The 26,927-nt window shown below is 42.6% G+C and overlaps 1 protein-coding gene across 5 annotated transcripts in view; it reads left to right on the forward strand.

Annotated features, from left to right (window-relative positions):
• PIK3C2A (phosphatidylinositol-4-phosphate 3-kinase catalytic subunit type 2 alpha) overlaps positions 1-26,927 on the forward strand; it is a 100,491-nt gene that overhangs the window by 36,199 nt on the left and 37,365 nt on the right. For 4 of the 5 annotated variants that reach the window (XM_090032584.1, XM_090032581.1, XM_090032582.1 and 1 more), the window contains 7 exons: positions 680-786; positions 3,500-3,657; positions 8,341-8,461; positions 15,295-15,406; positions 16,594-16,673; positions 16,795-16,855; positions 22,820-22,954. In XM_090032584.1, the coding sequence (XP_089888710.1) occupies positions 680-786; positions 3,500-3,657; positions 8,341-8,461; positions 15,295-15,406; positions 16,594-16,673; positions 16,795-16,855; positions 22,820-22,954 (774 nt within the window). The remainder of the gene's footprint in view (positions 1-679; positions 787-3,499; positions 3,658-8,340; positions 8,462-15,294; positions 15,407-16,593; positions 16,674-16,794; positions 16,856-22,819; positions 22,955-26,927) is intronic. The other variant, XM_090032586.1, reaches the window with a different exon arrangement.

Below are 26,927 nucleotides of genomic sequence, written 5' to 3' on the forward strand. Positions count from 1 at the left end.
TATTGCTACATTAGCACAAACTGAGAAAACAGACAGCCTCTTAGTGTTCCTGGCTCCTGTAAAGGCTGCATCCAGGATTTACATGATGCATCTCTGTCGCTCAAACATGCTCTCAGAACAAACACTATCCTGCATGCATGCTGTTTCAGTATAGTGGGGCTGATTCAAACACTTGGGTGTAAATTTACATTTTATTTTCATCTATTTTTTTCTTAAGGCAGTTGCAATTTATGACCACAGTGCACTCTTAGGTTGGAGTGGGATGTGCTCGATGCTGCTGGGCTCAACTCGTGGAAATGCCCACAGTCTTCATTATATGTAGAAACTGCCTTTCATACTTAATTTCTGATTCTACCTCTCTGGCTGTCCATGTTGAAGTTACCGCCTGGCATGTGTTGCAGAATAACTGTAATGTTGTGTCTGCCACTTCCTTTCTGCCTCAAAATGGAGTTGAATATCCAAGACTGTAAATAACTGTGGAATGTTTAGTAATTGCTACATTCTCTTAAAGACTTGGATGGCCCTGTAATAGGTCTGTAACAACACACTTAGTAGTTTAAATGTAAAGTTAGCAAACTTCAAATTAGTTTTTAATCTTTGCTAATGAAAGGAATGCATTTATGGGGACTTCTAGCAATATTTTTCAACTATTTTGTACAATTTTGTTTTTATCTTTGAGTTGCAGAAAGACAATGGGACCACTAGCTTGCCAACAGGAAATGCACTTCTCCAAGAAATTGAAGGGCAGAACCAAGAAATGGCAGCTTTTTATCAAGCAGTTACAAAGTAAGAAACTACTGAATTCAAATTAGCTTTCAGAAATAAATAAATGGCTAAGTAGCATTGTGTGCTATTGTTATTGAAAACATCACACTTGATAACACATTTTTAAAGTAATATTCACAGGTCCGGTCCTAGTATTTGGCTGCTTTAGGCCAACTTTAGTATATGTCTCTTTCCCCCCCATCAGTTTATTCTAACTTGGTTTATACAGTGTAACATGTTGGCACAATGTTATGTAATAGGCTTAAGTTCACAGTTTGTTTTTTTTGCATTTTTTGATTCATCGGCATACTCTAGGGTTATTGAAGATGCAGCCTGTGAGTGGTTATCTGGCCCCTGGTGCTGCCTCTTGGTCTGAATTGACATATGCTGCAAGTAACACCTGCCCTGGACTAGTGGCGGGAAAAGTGGAGCAAGGGGAAGGAAGGGGGGTATTGCATGCAGCATTAATTCCAGAGCAGGTGCTGTGGATCTGGCATGCAGTGGGGTCCACAGTTCTGATCCACCCTGGACTGGTGCCATACCACTTTTCTTGCCCATAGGGCGGCTGAGTTTGACACCCCGCATTTACTCTCTCCATATCCTACACCTCACTGGCTTTTATCCTGTACTTACTTTGTATTTGCATTTTATTCTTTGTCTTTCCTCATTCTTTTCAGTGTCCTTCAAATTTCTTCACTCACCTTCTTGTCCCAGCTGACTTCTCTCAACCTATCCCTTATATCAGTAACTCCAGACAAAGGCATTTGCTGCAACAGCCTCCTTCAGACGAATATGATCAGTGCTCGGTTGGTTTTTGAAAGTGACGTGTACGGTAGTAGGAGAATGGATACAATGGATCCAGAGGGTCCCTTCTAACCTTCTGCTCCTATGAACTACTAAGGCAGTGATTCTTAAAGGCTGTGCGATGTCACAATAGTGTGCTGTGAGATTCCCGAGCAAGGATGTAAATGCTCTCCTCCCCTGTCCAGCACCTTGTGCCTACTCTAGCAGCACCTGCAGCTGCTCATCTGGAGCTTGCCCCTCCCTCCCCCCCAGCCCTCTTTCTGGGAGGTGGCAATGTGGGGTGGTAGGAGGTGGCACTCCATCCGCACTTGCTCACGCATACCCCCTAGGGTCTTCCCAAGTGCCCCCAGAGGTATACTTAACCCATGGTTGACAACCCATGAAATAAAGTATTCATTACAGTTGCCTCATTCCAAAAGGAATAAGGCAAAAACAGTGAAGATAAAAACAACAAAACAAACTATTAGAGACATGGAAGACTCTATACTGGCAGGACTTCTTTTTTCTTGAGTTTAGAAATCACTCAGCACCTTTTTTTAGGTGCTATTATAATCCAATATAAGATTAAAATATTAGAAATTCCTTGTTTTAGCAAAGAGGTGAGCCCTAAGAAAGCTATTGTTAGTTTATTGTTATCCTTTGTTTTTAATATAAATGGGGATCATACCATGTGGATGTGTAATGTATCTTGGCCAAAAAAGAAAATAATTTTACTGCCTAGATAGCCTGTGGAACTTGTAGCTATAAGATACTGAGGCGAAGATGCTAGGATTCAAAGTCCAACTTCTGTCCAACTTCTGAGCAGGTAGAGGCTGCACAGCATGGTTTCTTGTCTCCATCAGCCTGTGGGGTGGGGGATGGGAGCGGCCCCTCCTGACACTCCTAGTTCAGGTCTACACAACACATGGGGGGGTAGGGGGGGAGACCCTGTGAAGGGGACTCTTTACCCCTCTGCAGCCCTCCCCACTGTAAGGGGGAGCCTGGGGAATTCCCCACCTCCCCTTCCCCTGCACAGCTGCTTGGCTTAGCTCCTGCCACAGAAGGGAGGGGGAAGAAGTTACCAAGGCCCCTGGGTGTGGGCACCAGGGAGCCTTCAGCTCAGGGGGCTTCCTCCACTCTGGCCAGGGGTCCCCTAGCCAGGCAGGTGCTGCCCTGGGAAGCTGAGGGGAACTCTCCCCCCCACTCTCCCTTCCCAGGTGCCGATAGCTTCAACCACTGCCACAGGAGGGAGGGAGAACTCCTTTGGGCTGCATGCCTGGTCCTGCAGTCCAGAATGGGGACACCAGGGAGCCCCTGCCTTGTGGGAGCTTCCCCTCCCAAACCCTACCACTGCTTGCCTTGGGTACTGCCAGTCTCAGGGATAGCCTGTAGCAACCTCAGAGAATGTAGGGAGATTCTCCCTTCCTCCCTCCTTCCCTTCTGTGGCAGCGGCTGAAACGATAAGCAGCTGGGAAGGGGAAAAGAGGGAATTTCCCTTGGCTTCCTGGAGCTGCCTGGGCTGGGTAACTCAGGCTTCAAGGAACTCTCTGAGGGGGAAGCTCCCTCAAGGTGGGCCAGCACCTGGACAGGGGGCCCCTCAGTCCCCTGTGGGGGTACAGCAGGGGACTACATGGCAAGTACTGGGAGTCGATCCAGGATGGCCCCATCTGGCTGGGTTTGCAGTGGCCAACAAAGCTGAGAGATGTGCTCCAGCACCCACTGCTTACTGGTTTGGGTCAGTGCAGTCCTCCCCCTTCTTTTGTACTTGTTAAAAGGCCATTTCGTGGTGCAAAGAAAGGGTAAATGTTTTCTGTAATCCTGCTTGGGCAAAGAATCAAAGTAATTCATGTTTGTTCGGTCTGGGCACTGCTTTCAGAAAACTACGTTCTTCTACATTACGGACATGGACTCTTACTTGGTGTTTCATAAATTGAATGCTTTTTGTTCACAGGTTGCGGACCAAGTTCCCCTATACCAATCAGCGCACAAATCCAGGCTTTGTGTTGAGTCCTGTCATGCTACAGAGAAATATAAGTGGAGAGTGTGCCAGCATCAAGGTTTCAATAGAAATTGAAGGATTCCAACAGCCAGTGACATTTACCTGCGATGGTATGTTTCCATTTTATAGCTAACTATTAAGCTGATGGCAATTAATTTACTGTCTTTGTTCCTTTATCCTGTGCAAGTTTGGGCTCTCTTAAGCTTACATAAATAAAAGCAATAGCTTACAGGCTTGTCTCCCCTCTCCCCCTAATCAAATTGTACTGTTAGGTTGTCCTTCCAATGACAACTCCTTCTTGTGGTGGTGGTGGTGGTGAGCCAACAAATGTTGTTAAGTATAAGTTAAATCTACATGCAAATCCAAAAGGATCCCTTAATTCACTAACAAGGTTCTGTCACCTGTACATGCTGCAAAGTGTTCTCCAGTTGTACAAATTTAAGAATTTGATTCTTTTTAGCTGAGGCAAATGCTTCCCGACTAATAGAAAACTGTTACAGTGCTCTTTTCCATAGTCCAATTACTTTCTCTACTGCTGTGGAGTAGCTGTGGCAGCTGTATGTAATTATCTGAAGGAAATGATTCCTTAATTTAAAAAAAGGCTGCTGGAGAATTTTGCTATTTACCTGCCAGTGTCATCGGATACAGTATTCTAGAAGATGTTTTAGTCATTAAATGGGTGCTAATACCTCAGGGCTCACATGGCAACAAGAATTTTGATTTATTCCATTTGATAGAATAAGTTTATTTTTTGGGGGGGTTCTCTTCCTGGAGTACCAGATTTACTGGAATACATGACCCTGAATATAAGACAACCCCCCCTAATTACATTCTATGGACAGAAAATTTATACATTTTATTATAATTTTCCATGTATTCATTCTTATTATTGGAGGACTATCTTCAGTTTGTTTGCATCTTGCCCCCACCCCCACTTCAGGTGGTGGAGTGAGAGGTGATTTAAGGAGGGCAGTAATGGGCCAGGTGATTGGGGTCAGGCAGTGAAGCAGGCAGGCAGCTTGCCTTTGCTACCTAGATTCCCACCTTCCCCTGCCCTGCAGCCCCAGGTTGCCCAGAGGCTCCCTTGTTCCCCCTGCCTCCCCTTTTTCATGCTGCTTCTGCCATATGTAGCCTCAAGCTATAGCAGGGACAGAGTCTGCAGGTATGAAGCAAAGGTAACAAGGAATGCAGCAGAGGTGGGGAGAGAGGGAAAGTAGGGGGAGAGGGATGGGGAGACTGGGGTCTGTGGGGTAGGAATGGCAGAGCATAAAGAGGTAGGGCGGGGGCAGATACCAGCTGTGTCTCTTGTCCTTGCTCCAGTCCCAACCCTGGGTTGGGGCCGGAGCTGCAGCAGCTGCCTCTCTCCCCACCCTTCCCCTCTTGCTTCCTTGTGCTTGATTGTAAGGCAAGGGGCATTTCCCTCAAGATTAAATGAGGCAAAAAACTTGTCTTCTAATCAAGTAAATATGGTAATTAAGCCTGAAGCATTAGGTTAAGTGTGAAATACTTGCACAAATTCTTTTTGAAAATTTCTGCCTTCCTGGTTTCTATCTAAATGTAGATTTAGAACTATCAAATTTAAGGTAAGTGGATAGGCTTTATCGGTGTGTACAACATACACAATTTTAACTGTGATTTTTTTTTTTTAATTTTTTTTCCATAGGGTAAGGTTAAAAACTCATTTTGAGATTTCTCTTTTATTTTAGTCAGACAAGCAAATAAGTTAAAGCTAATTGCTCATCCTTATGAGAAGAGGTATGCCAGAAAGGATTAAGTCACAGTTATAGGCATATTCCCCTTTTGAGTTCTTATGAGAGTTTATGAACTATAGTGGGGGGTGTGAAACTCCCTTGCTTCCCTCTGCCCCTTCCACCTTCCCTCCCCACCCATGTCCTAGAGGTTCCTTGTGGGATGGATCTGGACCCACTTCTGACAGCAGGACAAGTGACTGTGGCATTCACACAAGTGACTTGTCTTCATCAGGTGTCCCCAGTGGGGCCTCTGTACATTACAGTTCAGCAGTGGGCTCTGCCCCTGCTCACTCCACCCCTGCATCTCCATTTTCTCCAGGAGCTTCATGGGCCAAATCTTTCTCAGCTCTGAAGAATTAAGGAGAAAAAGAAAAAATGTGTTGGCAGCATTTGAAGTGAGCTATTCCTTATGCAGCCAAACGATACAGACGACAGTGCAAACACAGAAATAGTAATAGGGATTCCAAGTCAATTTATTTCATAGTCATGCCCAGCAAATTGAGGGGGGGACTTGTACTATTACTATTATACTGCTTAAGTGTGGGAAATTCAGTCAAGTGGATTACCTTAGTTTTGTAAGTATTTTCTTTCTCTTAAATTCAGTGAAGATGAGGTTAAATCTTTCATATTCTAAATAACTCATTGTTTCTGAAGCATTTAGCTCAGTTACATAATGCAAAACTATCTTGTGCTCCCTCTGCTGTTTGTAGCAGCAGGTGTCAGACTGTACCACCAATATACTTGCATACAAATGTTGCTCTGATAAGGCACTTATATTTTCTGCACAGGAAGATATTTCAAAATTACTTACAATATCTGCATAAACTGTGTAGTAATTGCAAATGTATGCTATTATGCTTAATGTTTTTAAAACATTTCCCTCACTTGCTTTTTAAGCTAAAGTTTATTGTTCGTTTTTAATTGTTTATTATTTATTTAACTTGGCTTAAACAACAAAAACACATTTCTTTTTTCTCTTATACCAGATTTTGGTTTCTTAACACATTTGTGCTAACAAAATTAGATTTAACTTGTTGCTAAAAAGGTTGTCATGAAAATTTACGTCTTCTAGTGTTCCTAGTAATTTTTTCTTCTTGTGGCCAAGGCTCCCCTGTCTATCTTTTAAAGGTAACTGCCATGCTAATTTTTCCTCATTCTTAATGCAGGGGGAAAATGTAGATAAATAACATAATCCATTTAATACATTGCTATAGTTTTTATTTACATAGAAGAAATAACTGGTTTGATAACTGGGTGAGAGAGTTAAGATGGCACATCAGGATGCTTTTTCTTCAAGGTCTGTAGGAGGGTTTTGTCAAGATTTCTCAGTGCTTTAGAAACATGGTCAGGGTAAGAACTTTTTGTTCAGAAACAGTGGCTACAATGAAAACCTCTGGTGGCAATGCATGTTAACTGAAATCTGCTGACTGCTTTTAATATTAAACAAAGACTTCATTCAGATGACAGTGTTTTTTTTGTTTTGTTTTTTAAAGGCCCATTCCTTAAATCCAATTTTTTTTGCTTTACTTTTTTTGTGAAACTTAGTGTCAGCAGCTTAATATGTGAAACAGATGAGTGTTTCTCTAGATGTACCGTGTTACACATTAAATATTTTCTTGCATCAATTTTACAGATGCGTGCTTTTTAAAAAAGCTTATGATCTGAGTTTCTTTGGTAGCTGACAGAATGGGTGCTTATGTGAAAGAATGAAAGATAGCATTTACTGCTGGTACTTTTAAAATATTTGTCTGTCTAGTATAATGCACAAATAGTTGTTCTTTCTAACAGAAACCATCTGGAAAGTTATCTGAATTCTGGGAATTAAAACTTCAACTTTTGCCCTTGTAAAAGCAACACTGGGATTTCTTGTACTGTATGAGGTCCTTGTTAAATATATTTTTATAGCATAAAAAGATACCATCTAAATAAAACACACTTTAAACCACCCATCACAAATTAACTTTTGTTTTGAAATTGCTGGTGTAGATTCCACAATTTACCCTAAATTTATGTTACTTTTAAGAATTCCTCAAAACGGGGCAAACTTCTTTGTAGTCTGCATATACTGCTGCAAAAAAAATTGAGCATCAAATAATGGTTTCTGATTGTGATACCCTTTTTAAGTAACTATATTCCAAGTACCTGGATTTCTGCTCTTTCCACCAAATATTCAACTATAAACAACACTCTTATAGTTTTGTAATGACCAGCTCATGGTAGGAAACAGGTTTGTTATGCTATGCTGTCTTTGCATCTTACTGCATATTGTGTTATCATGCACAAATTATACTCTGTATGCCATGACAAGTTGATTCATGCAAATGTCAGCCAGTGATGCAAGATTATACCAGACCTTATTGGATTTTTAGTTGCATTCTCAAATGTTAAGGGTTTTTTTGTCTTTGGGTTTTTTAACTAATTCTTGTGATGTTCTTGAACAATTTCCATTTTGGATCTATATGTACTTAAAACAAAATAACATACAGATGTTTCAGGGAACTTTTATTTAGACTACCACTTCTCTTCAATGTTGGGACTAATCCAGTGCACCCAGTAAAAGGAACCCTATAGATGAGAACTGCAGTTTTGGCCACTTCGTAAAAATTCTTATTCAGATTTGGTCATGATTATCCTAAGAGGATTCTAATTTGGATAATCCATGTCTTGCCTAATGCTTGAGATGCCAGTGGTATTCATTTAAACTTTAATTGATAAAATATTCTTTCTTTTCTTTCCTATTATGTAGTTTCTATACCTTATGAAATAGCCAGAAGGTTGTAATTCATCTGTGGTGTCATGGTATATGTTTTAGAATGTATAGATTAGAGAGGTCTCTTGTATTGTACTTTAATGTATCGAGATAAGCCTCCATAAATTTTTGCCTCTCTATCTCTTAGGAAAATATTGTCTGTTTGTATAAAAAGAAATCCTGTCTAACAGGAACAGTAAGCAGCTAGATTCAAATTAGTTAAGATGTACAGGGAGGAAGTTGCAGTAATTGATATTTAACTTCAGGATGTGTTTGGGTTTTCTTCTAAACAGTGAGTTCTCCTGTTGAGCTTATAATAATGCAGGCACTTTGCTGGGTACATGATGACTTGAATGAAGTGGATATTGGCAGCTATATCCTGAAAGTCTGTGGCCGAGAAGAAGTTTTGCAGAAGTAAGTAAACTTTTATCTTTATTAATGTTTAACTCATTCTAAATCAGAGTTACTAGAAAGCCTGTTCTTATGCATTGATATATAACAGTACATTTGCAAATTAACTTTAATATCTTAGTCCTAATACCATTAGTTCCTTTTGTAGTGGGGGGGGGGGAGTTGTTTTAAAGTGCCTATTTGTCTGTAGATCTGTTTGTCCTATATTAACTAGGCTTTCACACTATTAAATAATTTGGAGATCTGTACAGTTTCTATTTTTAATTCCTTCGGAAAGTAACCTTGTAAAAGTTAGTGGTTTCTGAGCCTCTACTATTTTGGTCACAGTAGCAGTTTGTTTGCCAGATTTGAAGTTGGCAAATCACAGTTGAGACAGGAGTATGTATAGAAATATACTCGAGCACATTCTTTAATATCTTTTTTCCAACACTGTTAGCTACCTCTGTCTGTCTGCTAAATAGACAACACACTCTAGTTTTTGGAATGGCAGTACTTGCTTGCATTGAATTCACTTAATTTTTATAGCCAAGTACTTTGTGTCTCTTGGGACTTGCTTTTGCACTTGACTTATTTTGCTACCCCAAACCTTATATTTCATTCATTAGAAACTGGTGGTGGATAGGGGCTGGCATATTGCTTGTACCATTTCAGCCAAGTTTAATAAAATCTAATTTATAACCAAAACATATTCCAGGTTCTGGAGTTATAAAGACCTTTTTGCCTGAGTGGCTGTTCCACGATGCTGTAAAAGGATCAGACTGTTGTAGCATGGATGGTCCAAACAGACTGCGCTGTAGAATCATGGACTCATTTGCAAGATATTAAGCTGTGAAGGTGGCTCGGGTGCCATGGTGCAGCCCTGGACTCTAAGCTAACCATGTTGGTCAAAGTGGAAGTCATAGTTGGCATTCTTACTGAAATTAAATGTAAGAAAAGCAACTTTTAAGTGGTGGGGGTCAAATGCCTCATAGGATGCACCAGCAGAAGCCACACCGGGGGTCCCATGGGCCCCCGAGGGCTGCACACTACAGGCATCTTCCCATTGCACCTTGTGGAAGCCCCTTGCCTGATATATCACGTGCCTGTACAGGCATCCCACCACTGCATCACATGAATGCTTACCCCTCTCCGTCCCTTCATCATGGCTCCACTGAGTGCCTGCATAGCACCAGGTTCATCCTCAGCTACTTGGGCTGTACCACTCCAGGGGACAAGCAATGAAAGCTGGAGGAGGGTGGTGGAGCCCTGAGACTCTGGCTGTTGCTGCAGTGGGAGCAAGGAGGATAGCAGTGGCCAGGCTGGAGCCAGAGGGGCTGCAACGTAGCCCCTTGTGAGCTGCATACAGGCTGCTAATTGAACAACCCTATTCTAATGCACATGCTTATTCCTTCACTTGGGGGGGGGGGAATAGTCAAAATGGGCATTTTTACATGTGCTTCTGATGCAATGCCAAGAAGTTTTAATTAGCAAGTGGCACTAATTAAAACCCCCGCACGTTGCGTGCAGCAGCAACACAGCACATCCCCATGCTGAGAAAATGGCAGCAGTGTACCTTGCAGTAAAGCACATTGTGAATGTGTTTTAGTTCAAAGTGCGTTGCCACCACTTTCTCAGAGCACTGTGCCGCTGATGCACATGATATGTGAGGCTGCCAGAGTATGTCAGTTTATGTGCTCGAGCAGACTAGATTTCCAGTGTCAGAGCAGGCTCCCTGCATGTGTGTAAGTGTCTAATATGTTTCTTAACATACTTTCTCAGGCCTAAATTCTGTTTCTCCTGTTTGAATCCTTAGTGAGCTGATCTCGGAAAAAGAGAGGTCAGTATATGAAATAGTGTGACTTTTTTTAGATCATGGGGTGGCAGCCTATAGGCCACATCTGGCCCATTTCATAGATTTCATAGACATTAGAGCTGGAAGGGACCTGGGAAGATCGAGTCCAGGCCCCTGCCCAAAGGGCAGGAAGTCAGCTGGGGTCATAGGATCCCAGCAAGATAAGCATCCAATTTGCTTTTGAAGGTGTTTAGTGTAGGTGCTTGAACCACCTCCGATGGCAGGCTGTTCCAGACCTTGGGGGCTTGGACAGTAAAGAAATTCTCCCTTATGTCCAGCTTGAAACGGGGTCTTGTAGTAGTTTATGACCGTTCGACCTCGTCATCCCTTGGGGCACTCTGGTGAACAAGTGTTACCCCAGAAACTGGTGGTCACCCTGATAAATTTATAGGTGGCCATCAGATCACCCCTGAGCCTGCGCTTTTCCAGGCTAAAGAGCCCCATGGCTCTCAGCCTGTCATTGTAAGGTCTGTTTTCCTGACCTCTGATCATGCGCATGGCTCTTCTCTGGACTCTCTCAAGCTTCCCCACATCCTTTTTGAATTGTGGAGCCCAAAACTGGATGCAATACTCCAGCTGCGGCCTCACCAAGGCCGAGTACACAGGGAGAATGACATCCCGGGATTTGCTTGAGAAGCATTTATGGATGCAAGCCAGGGTTTTGGTCACTTTACTAGCTGCAGCATTGCATTGCAGGCTCATGTTCATCTTATGGTCAATGATGACCCCCAAGTCTCTTTCTTCCATAATGCTATCCAGCGTAGCACTGCCGAGCCTATAAGGATGCTGCAGGTTTTTCCTCCCAAGGTGGAGAACCTTGCATTTTTTCAGTGTTAAACACCATCAGGTTCTTGTCTGCCCGATTGAGCCTGTCTGGGTCATCCTGGGTCATCCGCCTGTCCTCAGGTGTGGATGCTTTGCCCCAAAGTTTGGTGTCATCGGTGAACTTGGCCAGTCTGCTTCTGACTCCAATGTCCACGTCATTAATGAAGATGTTGAACAATATGGGTCCAAGGACAGAGCCTTGGGGGACCCTACTGGTCACAGGACACCATGATGAGTGACTTCTATCAATTACTACCTTTGGGTCTGACCACTGAGCCAATTTCCAAGCCAGCAGATCATGGTGGACCCAAGGCCACCATTGACCAGTTTCGCCAATAGGTGATCCTGGGATACCAGATTGGAGGCTTTTTTGAAGTCAAGATATACGACATCAATCTCTTCTCCCTTGTCCAGGTGATGGGTCACCTGGTCATACAAGGAAATGAGATTAGTCAAGCAAGACCTACCGGCAACAAACCTGTGCTGGCTATCCCTTAGGATGTTGGCACCGGCCAGTCCATTAAGGACAGCCTCTTTCTAATAAATTCTAAGATCTTCCCCAGAGTAGAAGTCAGGCTGATGGGCCTATAGTTAGCCGGATCCACTTTCCTCCCTTTCTTGAAGATTGGCACCACACTGGTGGTCTTCCAGTCTTTGGGCACTACACCAGAGCGCCAGGAGTTTTCAAAGGTCCGTGTCAGGGGCTGGGCTATAATGCTTGCCAGCTCCTTGAGTACCCTGTGGTGTAGATTGTCAGGGCTGGCTGACTTTGAAGGTATCCAGCCTCTCAAGGTGTTCCTTTACGAGGGCAGGGGATCTCCCTCACCCAAACCTCCCTGTCCCATGGTGGGCATGGGCATCCCATGGGACTGATGAAAGACCGATGCAAAGTACCCATTTAATAGGTTGGCTTTTTCCTGGGCGTCAGTTGTCACATCTGGTTCAGCAGGGGTCCAATGTTGCCCTTGCTTTTTCCTTTGGCTCCCCACATATCTAGAAAAGGACTTTTTATTGTCCTTGATGCTCAGAGTTAGTTGGAGTTCAGTTGCAGCCTTGGCTTTCCTGGTTTGTTCCCTGCAGGACCGAACTAGTGCAGAATATTCCTCCTTAGAGGTGAATCTCATCCTCCATCCTTTGTAGGCCTTACTTTTTAGCCTCAGGAGGTCTGCTAGATCCCTGGAGAGCCAGGCGGGGCTGCTGTGCCCTCTTGCTGTCTTTCCTCCGAGATGGAATAGAATTAGCTTGTGCATTGAGGATCGCTCCCTTGAGGAGCAACCACTCTTCTTGAACTCCCCTCTCCCTGGGGTTGTGGTCCCTTAGGGCCTCACAGAGAAGCCTCCTGAACTTGTCAAAAGTCAGCTTTCCTGAAGTCAAGGACTTCCGTGTTGCTGACTGACTTCCAGCTTTATGGTGGATGATGAAGGTGATCAGCTCGTGGTCACTGTCACGCAGCTTCCCATTGATCACTAGGTCATCCCCAGTAGCCAGTACCAGGTTGACCAGCACTTTACCTGTCATTGGCCCATACTCTACTTGAGTCAGGTAGAGGTCATCCACACACGAGAGGAAGCTTTGCGACCACTCGGATTTTGCTGAGTGATCCTCCCACGAGATGTCCGGGTAATTGAAGTCACCCGTGACAACTGTGGTCCTGGAGCATACAGCCTCAGCCAGCTCCTGGGCGAACTCCTGCTCAAGCTCAGGACTTTTGGGTGGGAGGTCTGTAGTAGACTCCCACCGTTGTGTCCCCTGTGCTGTGTTCCCCATGGATTTTAACCCAGAGGGTCTCCAGTTGTCCACCCTGGTTGCCAATATCAGCTTGCAGGGACGTGTAGCTTTCCTTAACATAGAGAGCTACACCCCTGCCCCTCTTATCTGCACGATCCCTCCTGTACAGGGTATAGCCATCTATACCCAAGGTCCAGTCATGGGTGGAGTCCCACCAGGTCTCCTTTATCCCTGTGACATCATAATTTTTTGCATTAAGCAGGAAGCCGAGCTCCTCCTGCTTATTTCCCCAAGCTCCTGGCATTGTGTACAGGCAGACAAGTGTCCCCTTGGGGGCTCTTGCCTTGCCCACAGATTTGTACCAGGGCTGGGGCAGGGGTGGGTTCCCTTAAGTGCCCTGGCCTGCTGGCTCTGCAAGGGTTGCTCAGCGGGCCAGCAGTGGCAGTAGTCCCCCTGTCCCCCAGCAGGCTTAGTTTAAAGCTTGGTGGAGCAGGTCAGCCAGTCTGGCTGAGAAGAACCTCCTCCCCAACGGAGAGAGGTGGAGGCCATCTCTTCCCAGCAGCTTGCTGCCTCTCTTGCCAAAGAGCGGGCTGTGGTCATGGAAGCCAAAGCCTTCCAGATGACACCAGCGCCGCAGTTTTTCGTTCACTATGTGGATCCTCCTCTCCCTCCTCAGCCCATATGCCGAGACTGGAAGGATTGAAGAAAACACCACCTGTGCTCCCAGACACTTTAGCCCTGCTCCCAAATCCCTGTAGCGCCTCATGACCTGGCTGGGAGTACTCCGAGCCGTGTCATTGGTGCCCACACGAATAAGGAGCATGGGATAGTGGTCTGTGGGCTGGAGGAGCTTGGGGAATCCTTTCTGCAATGTACTGGATGCAGGCCCCGGGGAAGCAGCAGACTTCCCGGGCTAAGGGGTCGGGATGGCAGATTACCCCCTCAAGATGGAGTCTCCCACAACAAACACCTTATGTTTTGTCTTGGGGAGAGTGGTGGTGGTAGCTGCAGTTGAGCCTGTGTTGCCTGCGGGAGCTGGCAACTCAGTAGGCTCTGCTGGAGCAGCAAGAGGTGTGTACCTGTTGCTAAGCTCTGGCAGGGCAGGGGCCTTGGTGCGGCAGGCCTTAGGGCCCTTGACCACCTTGGTCCATGCCCCTGACTGGACTGAGTGGGAGGTCCCGGAGTCCTCCTTTGTCTTGGAGGGGGACCATGGTCTACCCTCTGGCTCCCGGGGGAGAAGGGCCTGGCAGTAGGAGTCAGTCTCCTGCTCACAGTCCCTGATGGCACTCAATCTCTGGACTGTGGCCTGGAGCTCCTCTAGCTGGGGCTCCAGGGCTGCTGGGGGGTCTCTGGGGAGCTTTGGGAGAGCAGGGACACGGCAGGCTTTCACCCACGCATCTCTCGCTTCTCCAGAGCCGAACTGGATTAGCCATTAAAGCTGCTGGGTCTGGCACTGAGACGTGTGACTTATTCTGCATATGGTGGTGGTAGGCTTTGGTAATAGTTGCACTCCTTGGGCTGTCATGGGGGGGGAAAAATGGCAGCCAGGTTGTACTGCCCACACATTTGTGACCCAGACTGGGTCATTCCAGGGCCCAACCTGAAAAGGTTGCCAATTACTGTTTTAGAGGTTAGAAAATGTTTGTAACTCAGTGATCTTCACATTCACGTGCTACTATAGAAGGAAACTCTTAGATGAGAGCATGCTGTTTCTCATAACTTCTGCCATGAACATGAGCAGTTTTTAGATTCAGGCTTTTAGGACATCTTGACTATAGCAGGGGTGAGCAATGTTTTTGGGCAGAGTGGCAAAAAACACCCTCAGCCTCAACTTGTAAGAAGTTGGTGTTCCAGAAAGAGATGGCAGGGGAGCTGTAAGGGGCCTGATCCTTGTTGTGATGGCGCAGCCTGGTCACTTCCCTGCTGTTTGTCCTGAGGCACACGTGCCAAACAAAATCCCTATCCCTAGGCTACAGTAACAAGTTAACATGGTTTTGATCTTCCATTCATGTATGTATCTGCAACTTGGTAAATGAATCTGAAAGACAGATGGAAGGAATTAAAAAAAACAAACAAACGCCCCCTCTCCTCCCCCCCTCCAAAAACCAGCAAAACAAAACTGGCTGCTTTGTTTTAATGCTGTTTAGTTAATTTTGGAATTTGTGGTTATAACGGTTTATACTACTAGAGTTTTGAAAGCCATTGCATTTAAACGCTACTTATCCTATTACAGAACCTATGTATAATTTTAAGTGTAGTATGGCTTAATTCAAATATTTTTTTTGCAGGACTGAAAGCTGGATTCAGAAACTTAACCTAGATTTTTCAAAGCCTTTTTTTGAGAGAATACAGATATGAGAGGTGTTCAAAGCAGGATTGCTTTGAATACTTCAGCTGCATGAAAATGGGCAAGTTTTGAAACTGTGGGTAACTAAAGTATTTATCTTAACAGCAAACACTGTGTAGGAAGTCATGAATACATTCAGAACTGTCGAAAATGGGATGCAGAGATTAAATTGCAGCTCTTGAGCCATAGTGTAGTGTGCAGAGATCTGGCACGAACAGTAAGTATATGTGAACTTCAAATTTTATTAAGATATCCAGCTGCTTTGGCTGAACGTGGGGGGGGTTTCTGAGGAAGGTAAAAAGCTATCAAAGATTTACAGAGCTCTTTAACTCTCATTTCCCCTGTAGGAGCTTAAGTAAATAAAATTAATATCAGATTTTGTCATGGTTAGTGTTGAGATTTATATAAATTAATTACATGAATAACCAATTGTTAATCCATTCAGTTATGCATCACTTTAAATAGATAAGCTAATAATACTCATTGTACTGTGTGTAGCTCCCCTATGAGTTGAGAGAATTCAAGATGGTTTGTAAGGGGTTAAGTGGCCTTCTTTCACTCACTATCTTCTCCTGCCCTGATTTCTAACCCCCTATCCTCCACATGCCCATTCCCCAGGTTAGAAAGCCTTTTGTTTTGCATTGTATTTATCACAAATATAAATGCTGTTGAATTGGCTTGATTGATATTTACAGAAACCAAGCAAAGAAAAGCTAGGATTGCAGAATTTCATGAACAGTAGATAGTGAATAAATGAATATTAATATGGCTCTTGTGAACTGCAGATCCTAACCTCGAGTCAAGTATTGTCATGGAAAAACTGATTGCAAAAATGTCCTGTTATTTTTCACTTGTGCCTATAGAAGCAAGAAGTAATGGTATTATGACTAAGACAGGGTTGAAAAATTGGTTTCCTATGTGACTTTGGTAAATTGAAACAGTGGCTCAATCAGTAAAATGAGGATAGTTTCCTACTTCAAAAGCATGTTGAGGCATTCAGACTACTTTAAGGGTTTTAGATGGAAGATGCTATTTAAATGCAATGAAAGGTGGATTAAATCAATAGACACTGCTGGGTACCTCTTAAAAAGTCAGGTCATTGAAATGACTAAATAAGGAATTAGGAACTCAACTGGACACATCCTTTTTTTTAATGTTTTTGGCTTGGGTGTTCTGTATATCAGTCTCTGCATCTCATGCTCAATCTAAGATTCTTTTTTATTTATTTATAACTCTAATGTGGAAAACCAGCCGGACAGGAAATAGGTTATCTCTTTCTGTTAACTCAGTCCAAAAGTAACTCAAGCGCCTGAGAGATTAGGTGGAGAGATGTCCTCATGGTAATGGAAACTAAGGAGAATAGTGGCAACCAGATTGAATAAACAGTATTTTTTTTATTACTAGGAAGAAGATGATAGGACACCTACACATATAACAAAATACATCTGTCAATCAGAAAAGACTTTTAGAGAAAATATTCCAAGGTAAGTTTGTGTTTTTAACAGCCTTTGTGATTCAAGCCCTCTGCTACTCATTTAAGCAAACCATATTTGTCCTTAATCTTAAAATAATACACTGAAAACTTGTGTCCAATGTTTGTTCCAGGCATTCTGATGAAGAGCTAAAGGAATACCACAATCAAATTGGCATGTTTCTTAAAAATGAGGTAAAGTGTATGCATTTCTCTTGGGTTTTTTTTTTTCCATTCCTCCTTGGTTCCCAACTGGTCATCTTCAGGTCATAAGAAAAATGTTCTGCAATCAAAATAAAGAAGAAACCTACTAAATCCATATAGTTACAAAAAGACAAATAATGAAATATAGGCAGCTAAACTAATGGGATCCTTCAGGTATCCTCGATTATACTGGATCTCTTGTTCTAAATTTTCAGATCTTATATTTTCCTGTCTTTTTCCTAGTGTGTGTGTGTAGTCAGACTAGTAAAATCTTGTTTACTGTCAGAATAAATGGGCGAGTATTTTTTAAATGTTATGTGAAAACTAATAATCGCCCCCAGTATGTTTATAAACACTGCTAGGGTAGAAAAAGAGGTGGGCCAAATATTATTTCTTGATGTCAATTAAGGGGCGTTTAATGCTAATCTTAATCATATGTCACTATTCCCATTTCTTGGAAGACTGAACAAGTAAAGATAGATTAAAAAAACTACAATTCTAGCTATGAGTGTTTTATTAGTAGAGAGAATTCTAAAATTAAAGTAAATCAAAATACAAGCAAGTAGCAGGCTACATATTTTAATCAGAGTTCCCTTTTTGCATATTTTTTTTTTTTGGAGAGGTTTCAAAAGGTAGTAGTTGCCCCCCTGCTAAGGTCATACTTGATATCAAGGCGTGCTCCAGAAAACTAGTAGTGAGTTCTGTTTTGAATACTCAACATTGCTTTTGGCCATCTGTGAGCTTTTGGTTAAAGCTTAGTTATTTATGTGATTTATCCTAGGTAATCTGCTCTGTTAGGAAATGAACAAATATAGGTTTCTTAAATTCTATAAAAAAGGAAAAAAAAGACTGTTTAACTTGGTTACTTATAAGAAGCCACCAGGAGTCATTCCATTTGTAAAAGAACTGTGTTTATGAATAGACCCAGTAATTTTCTTTAAAGGATCAATCTTGATGCAGCTACTTAATCTTAGGAATTGTGCACTTACTCTCTTATCAAGGCTAGTGCCTATCACTTCTCCAGGAATGTATAGTCTAAACACGCGATTAGCTCTGTTACTTAAACATCTTTTTAAGCACTACAGCTTTAAATGCACTTATACCAGTGGTGTTGAATTCTGTATTGCTACAGAAGCATTGCTGGTCTAAGATGTTGCTTCCTCTTGATGCTGGTTGTGATTTGTTGTCTTAGCTATTCCAATACTGCTTCAGTTTAGCTTGTTGTACTTATCCAAGCATGTAATCAGAGGAGTGTTGGCAGTTTACTACCACAGCTCAGATTTATGTGCTTTACTCAGTCTTGCTAAAGATGAAAGATGTATTTCTTTCAGGGGTACAACTAGATCCAAGTATTGTCACCTTTTATTTGGCTAAATGTTGATATGAAATGTTTCCATGTCTTCAGCTTGCGAATATACAGCCTACTAATGCAAATACAGCAGTTACTGAACTTTATAGTTATATTGTCTTTGTCTCTGATTGTGTTCTGAGAACCTCCTTAAACTTAACCTATTCTATTCAGATCATTTTGGGATCTCTCTAGTTCTATCAGAAATCAGTTAATTAAAAATCCCACTTCAAAAGAGTACAAACACAACTATTTTCTATATTAAAATCTTACAGCTTTTTAAAGTGCACTTTTTAAGATAAATGATTCTTGGTCTTCAAAAAAAAAATACAGTACCTTCTCCAACTTTAATTTAATCTTTGGACAAGAGGTTCTTTTATTCCATACTAACTTTAGATGGTTGCCTATGCATTTACAGAAAATCTCCTCCAAATATAGATTTAATCGACTTCATAGACATTAGGGGCTGGAAGGGACCTCACAAGATCATTGAGTCCAGCCCCTCTGCCATAGGCAGGAAGTTTGCTGGGGTCAAATGATCCCAGCAAGATATGCATCTAGGCTCCTTTTTTGAATGAGTCCGGAGTAGGTGCTTGCAGGACAAGCACCCTGGACACTTGAACTGTAAAGGAATTTTTCCTCATGTCCAATCTAAATTGGCCTTCCAGAAGTCTGTAGCCTTTAGACTTTGTTATCCCTTGGGAAGCCCTGGTGAACAACTATTCTCCCAGAGCCTGGTGCGTGCCCCTTACTTATAGGCTCCCACCAAGTCCCCCCTGAGCCTTGTCTTCTCCAGGCTGAAGAGTCCCAAGTCCCTCAGCCTCTCTTCATAAGGCTTGCTCTCTTAGCCTTTGATCATTAAGGTGGCTCTGCTTTGGACTCTCTCAAGCTTATCCACATCCCTCCTGAAGTGAGGAGGGAGGGGTGGGGCCAAAAACTGGATGTAGTACACTAGCTGTGGCCTCACTTAGGCAGAGTAAAGCGGAATGATGACATCCCTGGTTTTTGCTTGAGATGCATCAGTGGATGCATGCCAGAGTTTGGTTGGCTTTGCCAGCTACAGCATCGCATTGGTGGCTCATGTTCATCCTGTGGTCAATCAAGACCCCCAAGTCTCTTTTGATTGTGGTGCTAGCAAGTATAGCACTGCCAAGCCTATAAGTATGTTGATGGTTTTTCCTTCCAAAGTAGAGCATCCTGCACTTCTTTACATTGAATACCATCAGGTTTTGGTCCGCCCTCCTTGCAAGCCTGTCCAAGTTGACCTGTATCACCACCCTGTCCTCCAGCGTGACTGCCTTGCCCCTTAGTTCTGTGTCATCCACAAAATTGCCAGTCCACATCTGGCACCTGAATCCAGATCATTAATGAAGATGTTGAAGAGTACTGGCCTGAGTTCTGAGCCCTGAGGGACACCACCGGTCTCCTTGCACCATGTTGATTTGCTCCCGTCAGTTAATACTCTTCGGGGCTGACCCCAGAGCCAGTTTCTTAGCCATCAGACCATGAGAGGATTGTGGCCATAGTTCTCCAGTTTAACCATGAAGGCATCATGGGAGACCAAGTCAAAAACCTTCTTGAAATCCTGATGTGACATCAATCTCATTTCCCTTGTCCAGGCAATGAATCACCTGGTCATAAAAGGAGACAAGGTTGGTCAGGCAAGACCTTCCAGTGACAAAGCCATGTTGGCTGGCGCTCAGTTTCCTTCCATTGCTGATGGAGCCCTCAATGATTTTCTCCAGGATCTTTCCAGGGATGGATGTCAGACTGATTTGGCCTGTAATTCCCCTGATATTCCTTTCTTAAGGATTGGGACCATGTTGGCTCTTTTCTTGTCTTCCAGTACCTCTCCTGAGTGCCATCAGTTCTTAAATACCTTCACCATAGGGCACACTCTGATGTCCACAAGCTCCTTCAGGGCTCTCAAACGCATTCCATCTGAGCCCATGGACTTATGGATGTCGAGCCTCTTGGTGTTCCCTCACTTGATCTACATCAGTTGTGGGACTCTCTCTCATCTTCTGGATGCTTTGCATCCTGTCCAACAGGGTGTGACCCCTTTGGGCGGGTGGAAGACTAATGCAAAGTAATCATTTAGGAGATTGGCTTTTTCCTGAGTGTCAGATGTCAGCTTCCCCATTTGATATAGCCTGGGTCCAATGTTACCTTTGTTCTTTCTCCAACTTCCCACATATCTAAAGAAAGACTTTTTGTTGTCCTTGATTTCCCATGGCTATCCTGAGTTTGGGTCTTGCCTTGGCTTATCTGGTCCACTCTCTACAGGTGCAAGCTAGTGTTGTGTAGTCCTCTTTGGTGATTCCCATTTTCCATCTAGTGTAGGCTTCTCTTTTCAGCTTCAGGAGGTCCAAAAGTTCCCTATTAAGCCAAGTGGGTACCCCAGCCCGCCACCTGCATTTCCTGCGGGATGGAATGGACTTTCCATGTGCTTCGAGGATTGGGTTTTTAAGGAACAACCATTCCTCGTGGACTCCCCTTTCTAAGGGACCATGGTGTCTTAGTGCCTGACTGGCCAGTCTCCTGAGGTTGTGAAAGTCAGCCTTCTCAAAGTTGAAGATTTCTGTTTTACTGAGAGATTTGCCCGCTCTGCATAGGACAGAGAAGGTGATCAGTTCATGCGTTCCCTTGATCCTCAGATTGCTCACTAAATCAGCCCCTTTGGCCAGAACCAGATCCAGCAGTACCTCTTCCTTAGTCGGTCCATAGGCCTCTTGTGTTAGGTAGAGCTCATCAGTGCAAGTGAGGAAGCTATGCAACCAGTAAGATTGGCTGTGTGCAATTCCCACAAGATGTCGGGGAGGTTGAAGTCCCCCATGATGACCAAGCATCAGGAACGTGCAGCCTCATCCAGTTCCCTATTGAATTCATGATCCAGCTCTTCCTCTTGATTGAGAGGTCTGTAATAGACTCCTACAGTTACATCCCCTTCTGCATGCTCTCCCCGTATTTTAACCCAGAGGGTCTCAAGAAGCCCTCTTTGGTTGCTAACCTTGGTTTGAAGGGAAGTGTACTGTTCCTTTACATAGAGGGCTACACACCCAACCCCTCTTCCCAAGGTCTGTAGGCTTTCTGTACCTATGTATCAGTCATATGTCGGGTCCCACCAGGTCTCCATTATACCTATGAAATCATAATGTTTGTTTGGGTCTGGCAGCAGTGTGAGACGCATGGGTGGAAGCTCATCATGCCCCTGCAAGCCCAGGGGGCTTTTAAATATGAACGCTTTTAAATACAAACAAGTTTACTATCCATTCAAAGTATGGTCATGAGACTCTCTATATGGTACATGATGTCTTAATATTCACATTTTATCAGGAAGTTACGGTATTAGACGCTTGCATTTAGATACAAACACTTGTAAGTGATCATTAGAAAACAAGCTTGTCTTGTCTTAAGTTGAAGCATTAGTATGGAAATACAAAAAATATTTCCCAACTAATACATGCTTTCATTAAAAGTAAAGGAATAGGGACTTCAGTTTCTATATGAAAGATAATAGTTTCTGTAAGAATTTCTAGAATGTCTTTGGGTTTTAAAACTGAAGGGGTTTTTTCGAATGAGGGGAAAAGGAAGTTAGAGGCACCTAATTTAAATGTTTTTTTGCCTTTGAAATATGCTACAATTGAATATGCTTTGTATGTTCTGATAATGGGAATGTTTTTTTATTTCAAAAGTATTGACTGTGGGTATCTGTCTTTTTACAATACATTCACCAAAATCACAATTTGCTGCAGCATTATCTACAAATAGCAGTTAGGTTCCTACCAAACAACCTTTTCAACTGTGATCTAAATATATAGCATACTAGACCAAAGTAGAACTTTTTAAAGCTGCTTTTGTGTGCATCTGCAGTCCAATCAGATGACAAATATGGCCAAAGAGAAATATCTTTCTTCAGGACACCTGTAGGGTCTGTCAGTTGTTAAAGTGCTGAGATTTCCTAACAGTTTCTTTAATTAGCACAAAGAGAACAAACAACCTAAAATGCAATTATATGAGCTTTTGTTCTTAAAGCATCATGAATATTAAAATAACTGTTTCCCATCACTATCTTATGAAGATACATTTTTGTAGTCTGAAGGTTGAGCCCACACTTTAAAACTGAATAGCAGCTTTATTCATGTAGTACAATCCGTCTGTTACATTCAATGAAATACGTTAATTTGGAGCTGCATAAGTGTATACCAGCTGAGGATATGGCCTAATTACACTTTGTGACAAGGTATTCACATCTCCCTATAAAACAAAGTAGAAAGATAACGTAGCTAGAAGGTTTGCAAACTCTTTTTGGGAGACTGCACTAAAATTGATACCATGCAAAAGCGTTTTTGATAACAAAGCCATAACCAACTTGAAGAGGTTGCTGTTGTTCTTTATGTTCAGCTTCTTAAAACTGATGGTTAAAAATTTGGGAGTCTTTCTGGAGGGCTACTGTAAGGTGATATCTATTGATAATGTCTAAGTTCTTGTTTTTTGGTTTTTTTTACTGTTTTTTCCTCTAAAATATTCATGTGTTGACTGAAACAGTAATACTTTCTGTAGACAAAATCAAGACCATAACTTTGACTTTTCTTTCATACCTCTAGAAACAAGTAGATCATGTAATTAAGAGCGTCAGGAAGATCTGTTGTACATTGGATGGTGTAGAAACTCCAGCAATAACAGAATCTGTAAAGAAGCTAAGGAGGGCTGTTAATCTTCCAAGGAGTAAGAGTACTGAGGTAAGCATGCCTGTTGCACCTTTTTTCACACAGATTAACTGCTTTTGATAAAATACCTACAAATGGTGAAAAGAAAAAAGTAATAACTAAAGCTACCTGTAACTTTTGAAGTAGGCTAACACTTTTCTAATAGCTTGATTTAATAACCTCCCTCTTCAGTCTTCTCAAAAATATTTGCATCAGTGGTGTACTCTTGCCTCCTTGTTCTGTTTAAACAGTCTTAGATTTTTCAAAATGTGATTTGTGAAAATGTTTGCACATGTTGGTGCAGCATGATAATGAGATTGATTGATAGACAGCATCCATTGTGCTTGCCACACTTGTGCATTAATCTGAGTAAAGTTCTTGGGATTAATCCATGTTCTGCAGAAAACTTCAGTAAGGTTAATTTGCCTTCATTTTCTGACCTTTGATACCAATGGATTTTGTATTAAATTTTTTTTTAAATCCTAAACCATCTTTTGCATTCTGGAACTGAGTTGCATTCCTCACCAATTTTATCTGAAAGTTGCAGGGAAGTTTTTGATTCTTGAATGCTTGACCAAAGAACCTCCAAAATGGTGCAAATTCTCAAAATAAAGCTACCTTATAGCGAACATATTTTCTGTGGAGCTGATTTTCAAATCAGACCTTGTCAAATACATCTTCATTGGATTAAAAATCTTTTATTAAAAAAAATTAAGTACTGTGCAAAACAAAACGAAGAAAAAAGACTTCTTGTAAAGCTGTTCCTGCTATTGTTCCACTTGGCTAATATCATCCACTGTGTTCTAGCTACCTTCCCAGATTTATTAACAAGATGATGGGAAAAGTTTGCCATGCTCATCTGGAGTCTTCCACAAAACACAGCAGATACCTTTCAGCCACTGCCTCATCTGCAAAATTCTTGCCAGGGAAGGCAGCAAATCTATAGCTTGTTTAATGTCACAGTTTAAATATTCCTCAAGAGGTTATGGAATCCATTTCAAATGCTTTGTAGGCTTTTGATGGACAGGGAGAAAAATCTTCAAAATAACCTGTCACTTAAATTTGTGATCCTGTTGCCCTGTGGGGTCAGGCCAACTTTCAGGATCTCAGTATTGCACTGTTAGACAGGAGGGTGTGACACAGTTACACGTATACAAACACACAAATTGATTGGGTGCATGCATATACACACACACTTGGACACACACATACATACAAGCATGCATGAACGTACACACAGGTGAGTGCCTAACTTAAATGGTACTGTGTGGGCTCTTGGGGTAATTGGGAGAAGGTTAAGGTGAGAGAGAGAGTTAGTGTAGGGAGTGAAAGTTGCCAGAACCAGGATTAGAACTGGTGGACTAGGGAGAAGTTGGCTGAGGAACTAAGGCTTGGGGTTACTTAAGGTAGATTGGGATTGGAAACTGAGGCAGACAGATATGGGCGGGGGGGTGCAGATAAGTTGTGGCAAGTAGGAGACAGCCAGGGAAGAGAGAGAGGCAGAAACTGGGGAGCTTGGGGCAGAAAACTGAGGCTGGCAGCTTAGATTGGAGGAGCCAGATAAGTGGTGGCAAGGGGGAAACAGTCAGGAAACAGACAAAAACACAAATTGGGGTTTCAAAATAACAGGTTTATTAAACAGACCACGCATGCACGCACAATGGCAGCAGGAGAAAGAGACTCAGTGGAAGGGCTGGAGTCCAGGTAGGGAAGAGAAACAGAGTCCAAGTCCTTGGTTGAAGAAGTGGGGGTGATAGCTACCTATTCAGGCTGGAAAGGGGCTTTGTCCAGTAGGTGTTGTCCAGAGGGCTGTTGCCAGCAGGATCTCTGGGTGGATAGGTGGTGTGGCATGGTGCTGGTCCAGATGGAGAGGGCATCCCAAAGAGTCAGTCTTCACTACCCCTTTTTATGGGGCAGACTATCTCTGATCTCCTGTGGGAGGGCCTATTCACGCAAGGTCAGTCCTGTTCTAGAGGGCTCCAGGTATTGTTACTGAGCATGTGCAGCCTTGGCACAATGGTGGGTTGCCTCATCTTTTGTTTCTTGAATGCTGAGGGTGGTTCCAAGGGCTGGGTCGTTGGTCCAGGTATTGATGTTGATGGTTCAGTTATTCAGAGGGAGCTATTTTTAGACCTACTGCCATTGTCTCTGAAGCGCCTTCATTCATCCCCATTCATTCAAGAACCAAGTTACATAGGAGGCGTAGTATGAGTCATAGGTTACACAACCAGGCATGGGGATAAGATGGAGACTTGACATGACTTATGCTAACTTACATATTTAGGCCTAAAACAGTAATTACACAATATAAAAGCAGTAAAAAAAAAAAAAAATCAATACAAACATAATAATTATCATTTACAAAACAGTGGATATCTATATCAAAATAGCAGGGTACTTATTTGCAAAGAGGGGAGAGAAAAATAAAACTTACTACCTGAAATAAAATGTTAAAGCTTATCCTACATCTTAGCTTACTTATACTTATCAATAGGGAATAGAGAGGGAAAGAGAAAGTCAGAAATGGTTGGAAGGTGGGGGAATGCATTTTAAAAAAAAGAAAAACTGGGGGTTTTGCTACAATCCCACAGTAAAAGTTAACAAAGTGTCTGTATTTCTTCCATCACTATCTTATAATGAATGTCTATTTGGACTGTGCTTTCCAAGAAAGGGTGAATGTTCACTTTTGCACAAGCAAATAGTAATAACTAGAAATTACTTAACTGTTTCTATGCAAACTGTACCTAAAATGGAGTCTGAAATTTCGAATGAGTGGTTAATGGCAGCTATCACAAAAGTAAAGAGATAGTAAATAGATCCTTGCATAAAATTTATACATTATGTTTTAGTAGTGCTTGGCATGTACATAGACAAAGTTCTTTGCCTAATCCAATATCTTTTATTAGACCGACTCAAATAGTTGGGAAAGTTCTTTTTAGCAAACTTTCGAGCACAAACACCCTTCATCAGGCTGAGGAAGTATCTGCAGATGGCCTCTGCTCTTCCTGGATTGAGTGGTAAAACAGCCAGAGACCAATATATATGCAAGAAAGCCAGTCAGTTAAAATGTAAATTGAGGTGGTCAGTGGGTGAGAGAGAGTTGTGGGGTGCAAGAGGAAATGAAAGTGGTTTTAGTCAAAAGATGAGGCAGGAGGGTGGGGGGAAGGGAATGAGAACAGATGGTAAAAAAGTGGAGGGTTTACCTAAGGAGTTGGATGTCAGGCAGGTTGTAATGTGTCATAAATCCAATGTCTATATGTAGTCCATGATTTTTTGTATCCAGTAGATTGATGAAGTGAAATTCGTAGGCTTGTCTGGAAGGTATTTTGTAAATTCCCTTTTAAGGATTAGAACTGAGATTGGAGAGTGTGGTTTTCTTGTGAGAAATGTGCTCCCACAGGTAGTTGTGTATTCTTGTCTTTGATAGATTTTCATTGTGCGTTCATTCTGGTACACAGGTGTTGTTTGGTTTCTCCAAAATATTTTCCATTGGGGCATTTGGTGCACTGGATGAGAGATGTATTACATTTCTGGAGGTGCAGGTATAAGATTCAGGAATGGTGATGGTTCTGTTGTGGGGGATAGTAACTGTGGGGGTGATGGACATATGTTGGCAGGTTTTATATTTCTTGTTCTGGCATGGTCTTGATTAGGGTTGTGCGAAATTTCACTGTCAGTTTCGTTTTCAAGCTGTTTCGACTCATTTTGAGCTAGAAATAGCAAAATTGAAATGAAGCGGAGAGCTTCAAAACAGCCTCAGAATGAAACAAGGCAAGTCAAAACATTTCGCCTTTCAAAGTTCAAGCTGGGCTTGCCTGCAGGAAAATAGAAACTAAAGTAAAGAGAGGGAGGGGAAAGGAGTGCTCTCATTACTGACTGTAGCTGGCCAGTGACCATCATCCTTTCCTGAGGTCCCTTCCAATCCTAGTGCTCTAGGGAGGGATGGAAAAGCTGCATAAAAAGCAGCCTTGTTTGAACTGCCCTACTTTGGGCCTTGGTGTCAGTT

Source organism: Crocodylus siamensis, chromosome 2 (assembly GCF_052110815.1).
Source record: "Crocodylus siamensis isolate JL-2025a chromosome 2, ASM5211081v1, whole genome shotgun sequence".
NCBI classification, from domain to species: Eukaryota; Metazoa; Chordata; order Crocodylia; family Crocodylidae; genus Crocodylus; species Crocodylus siamensis.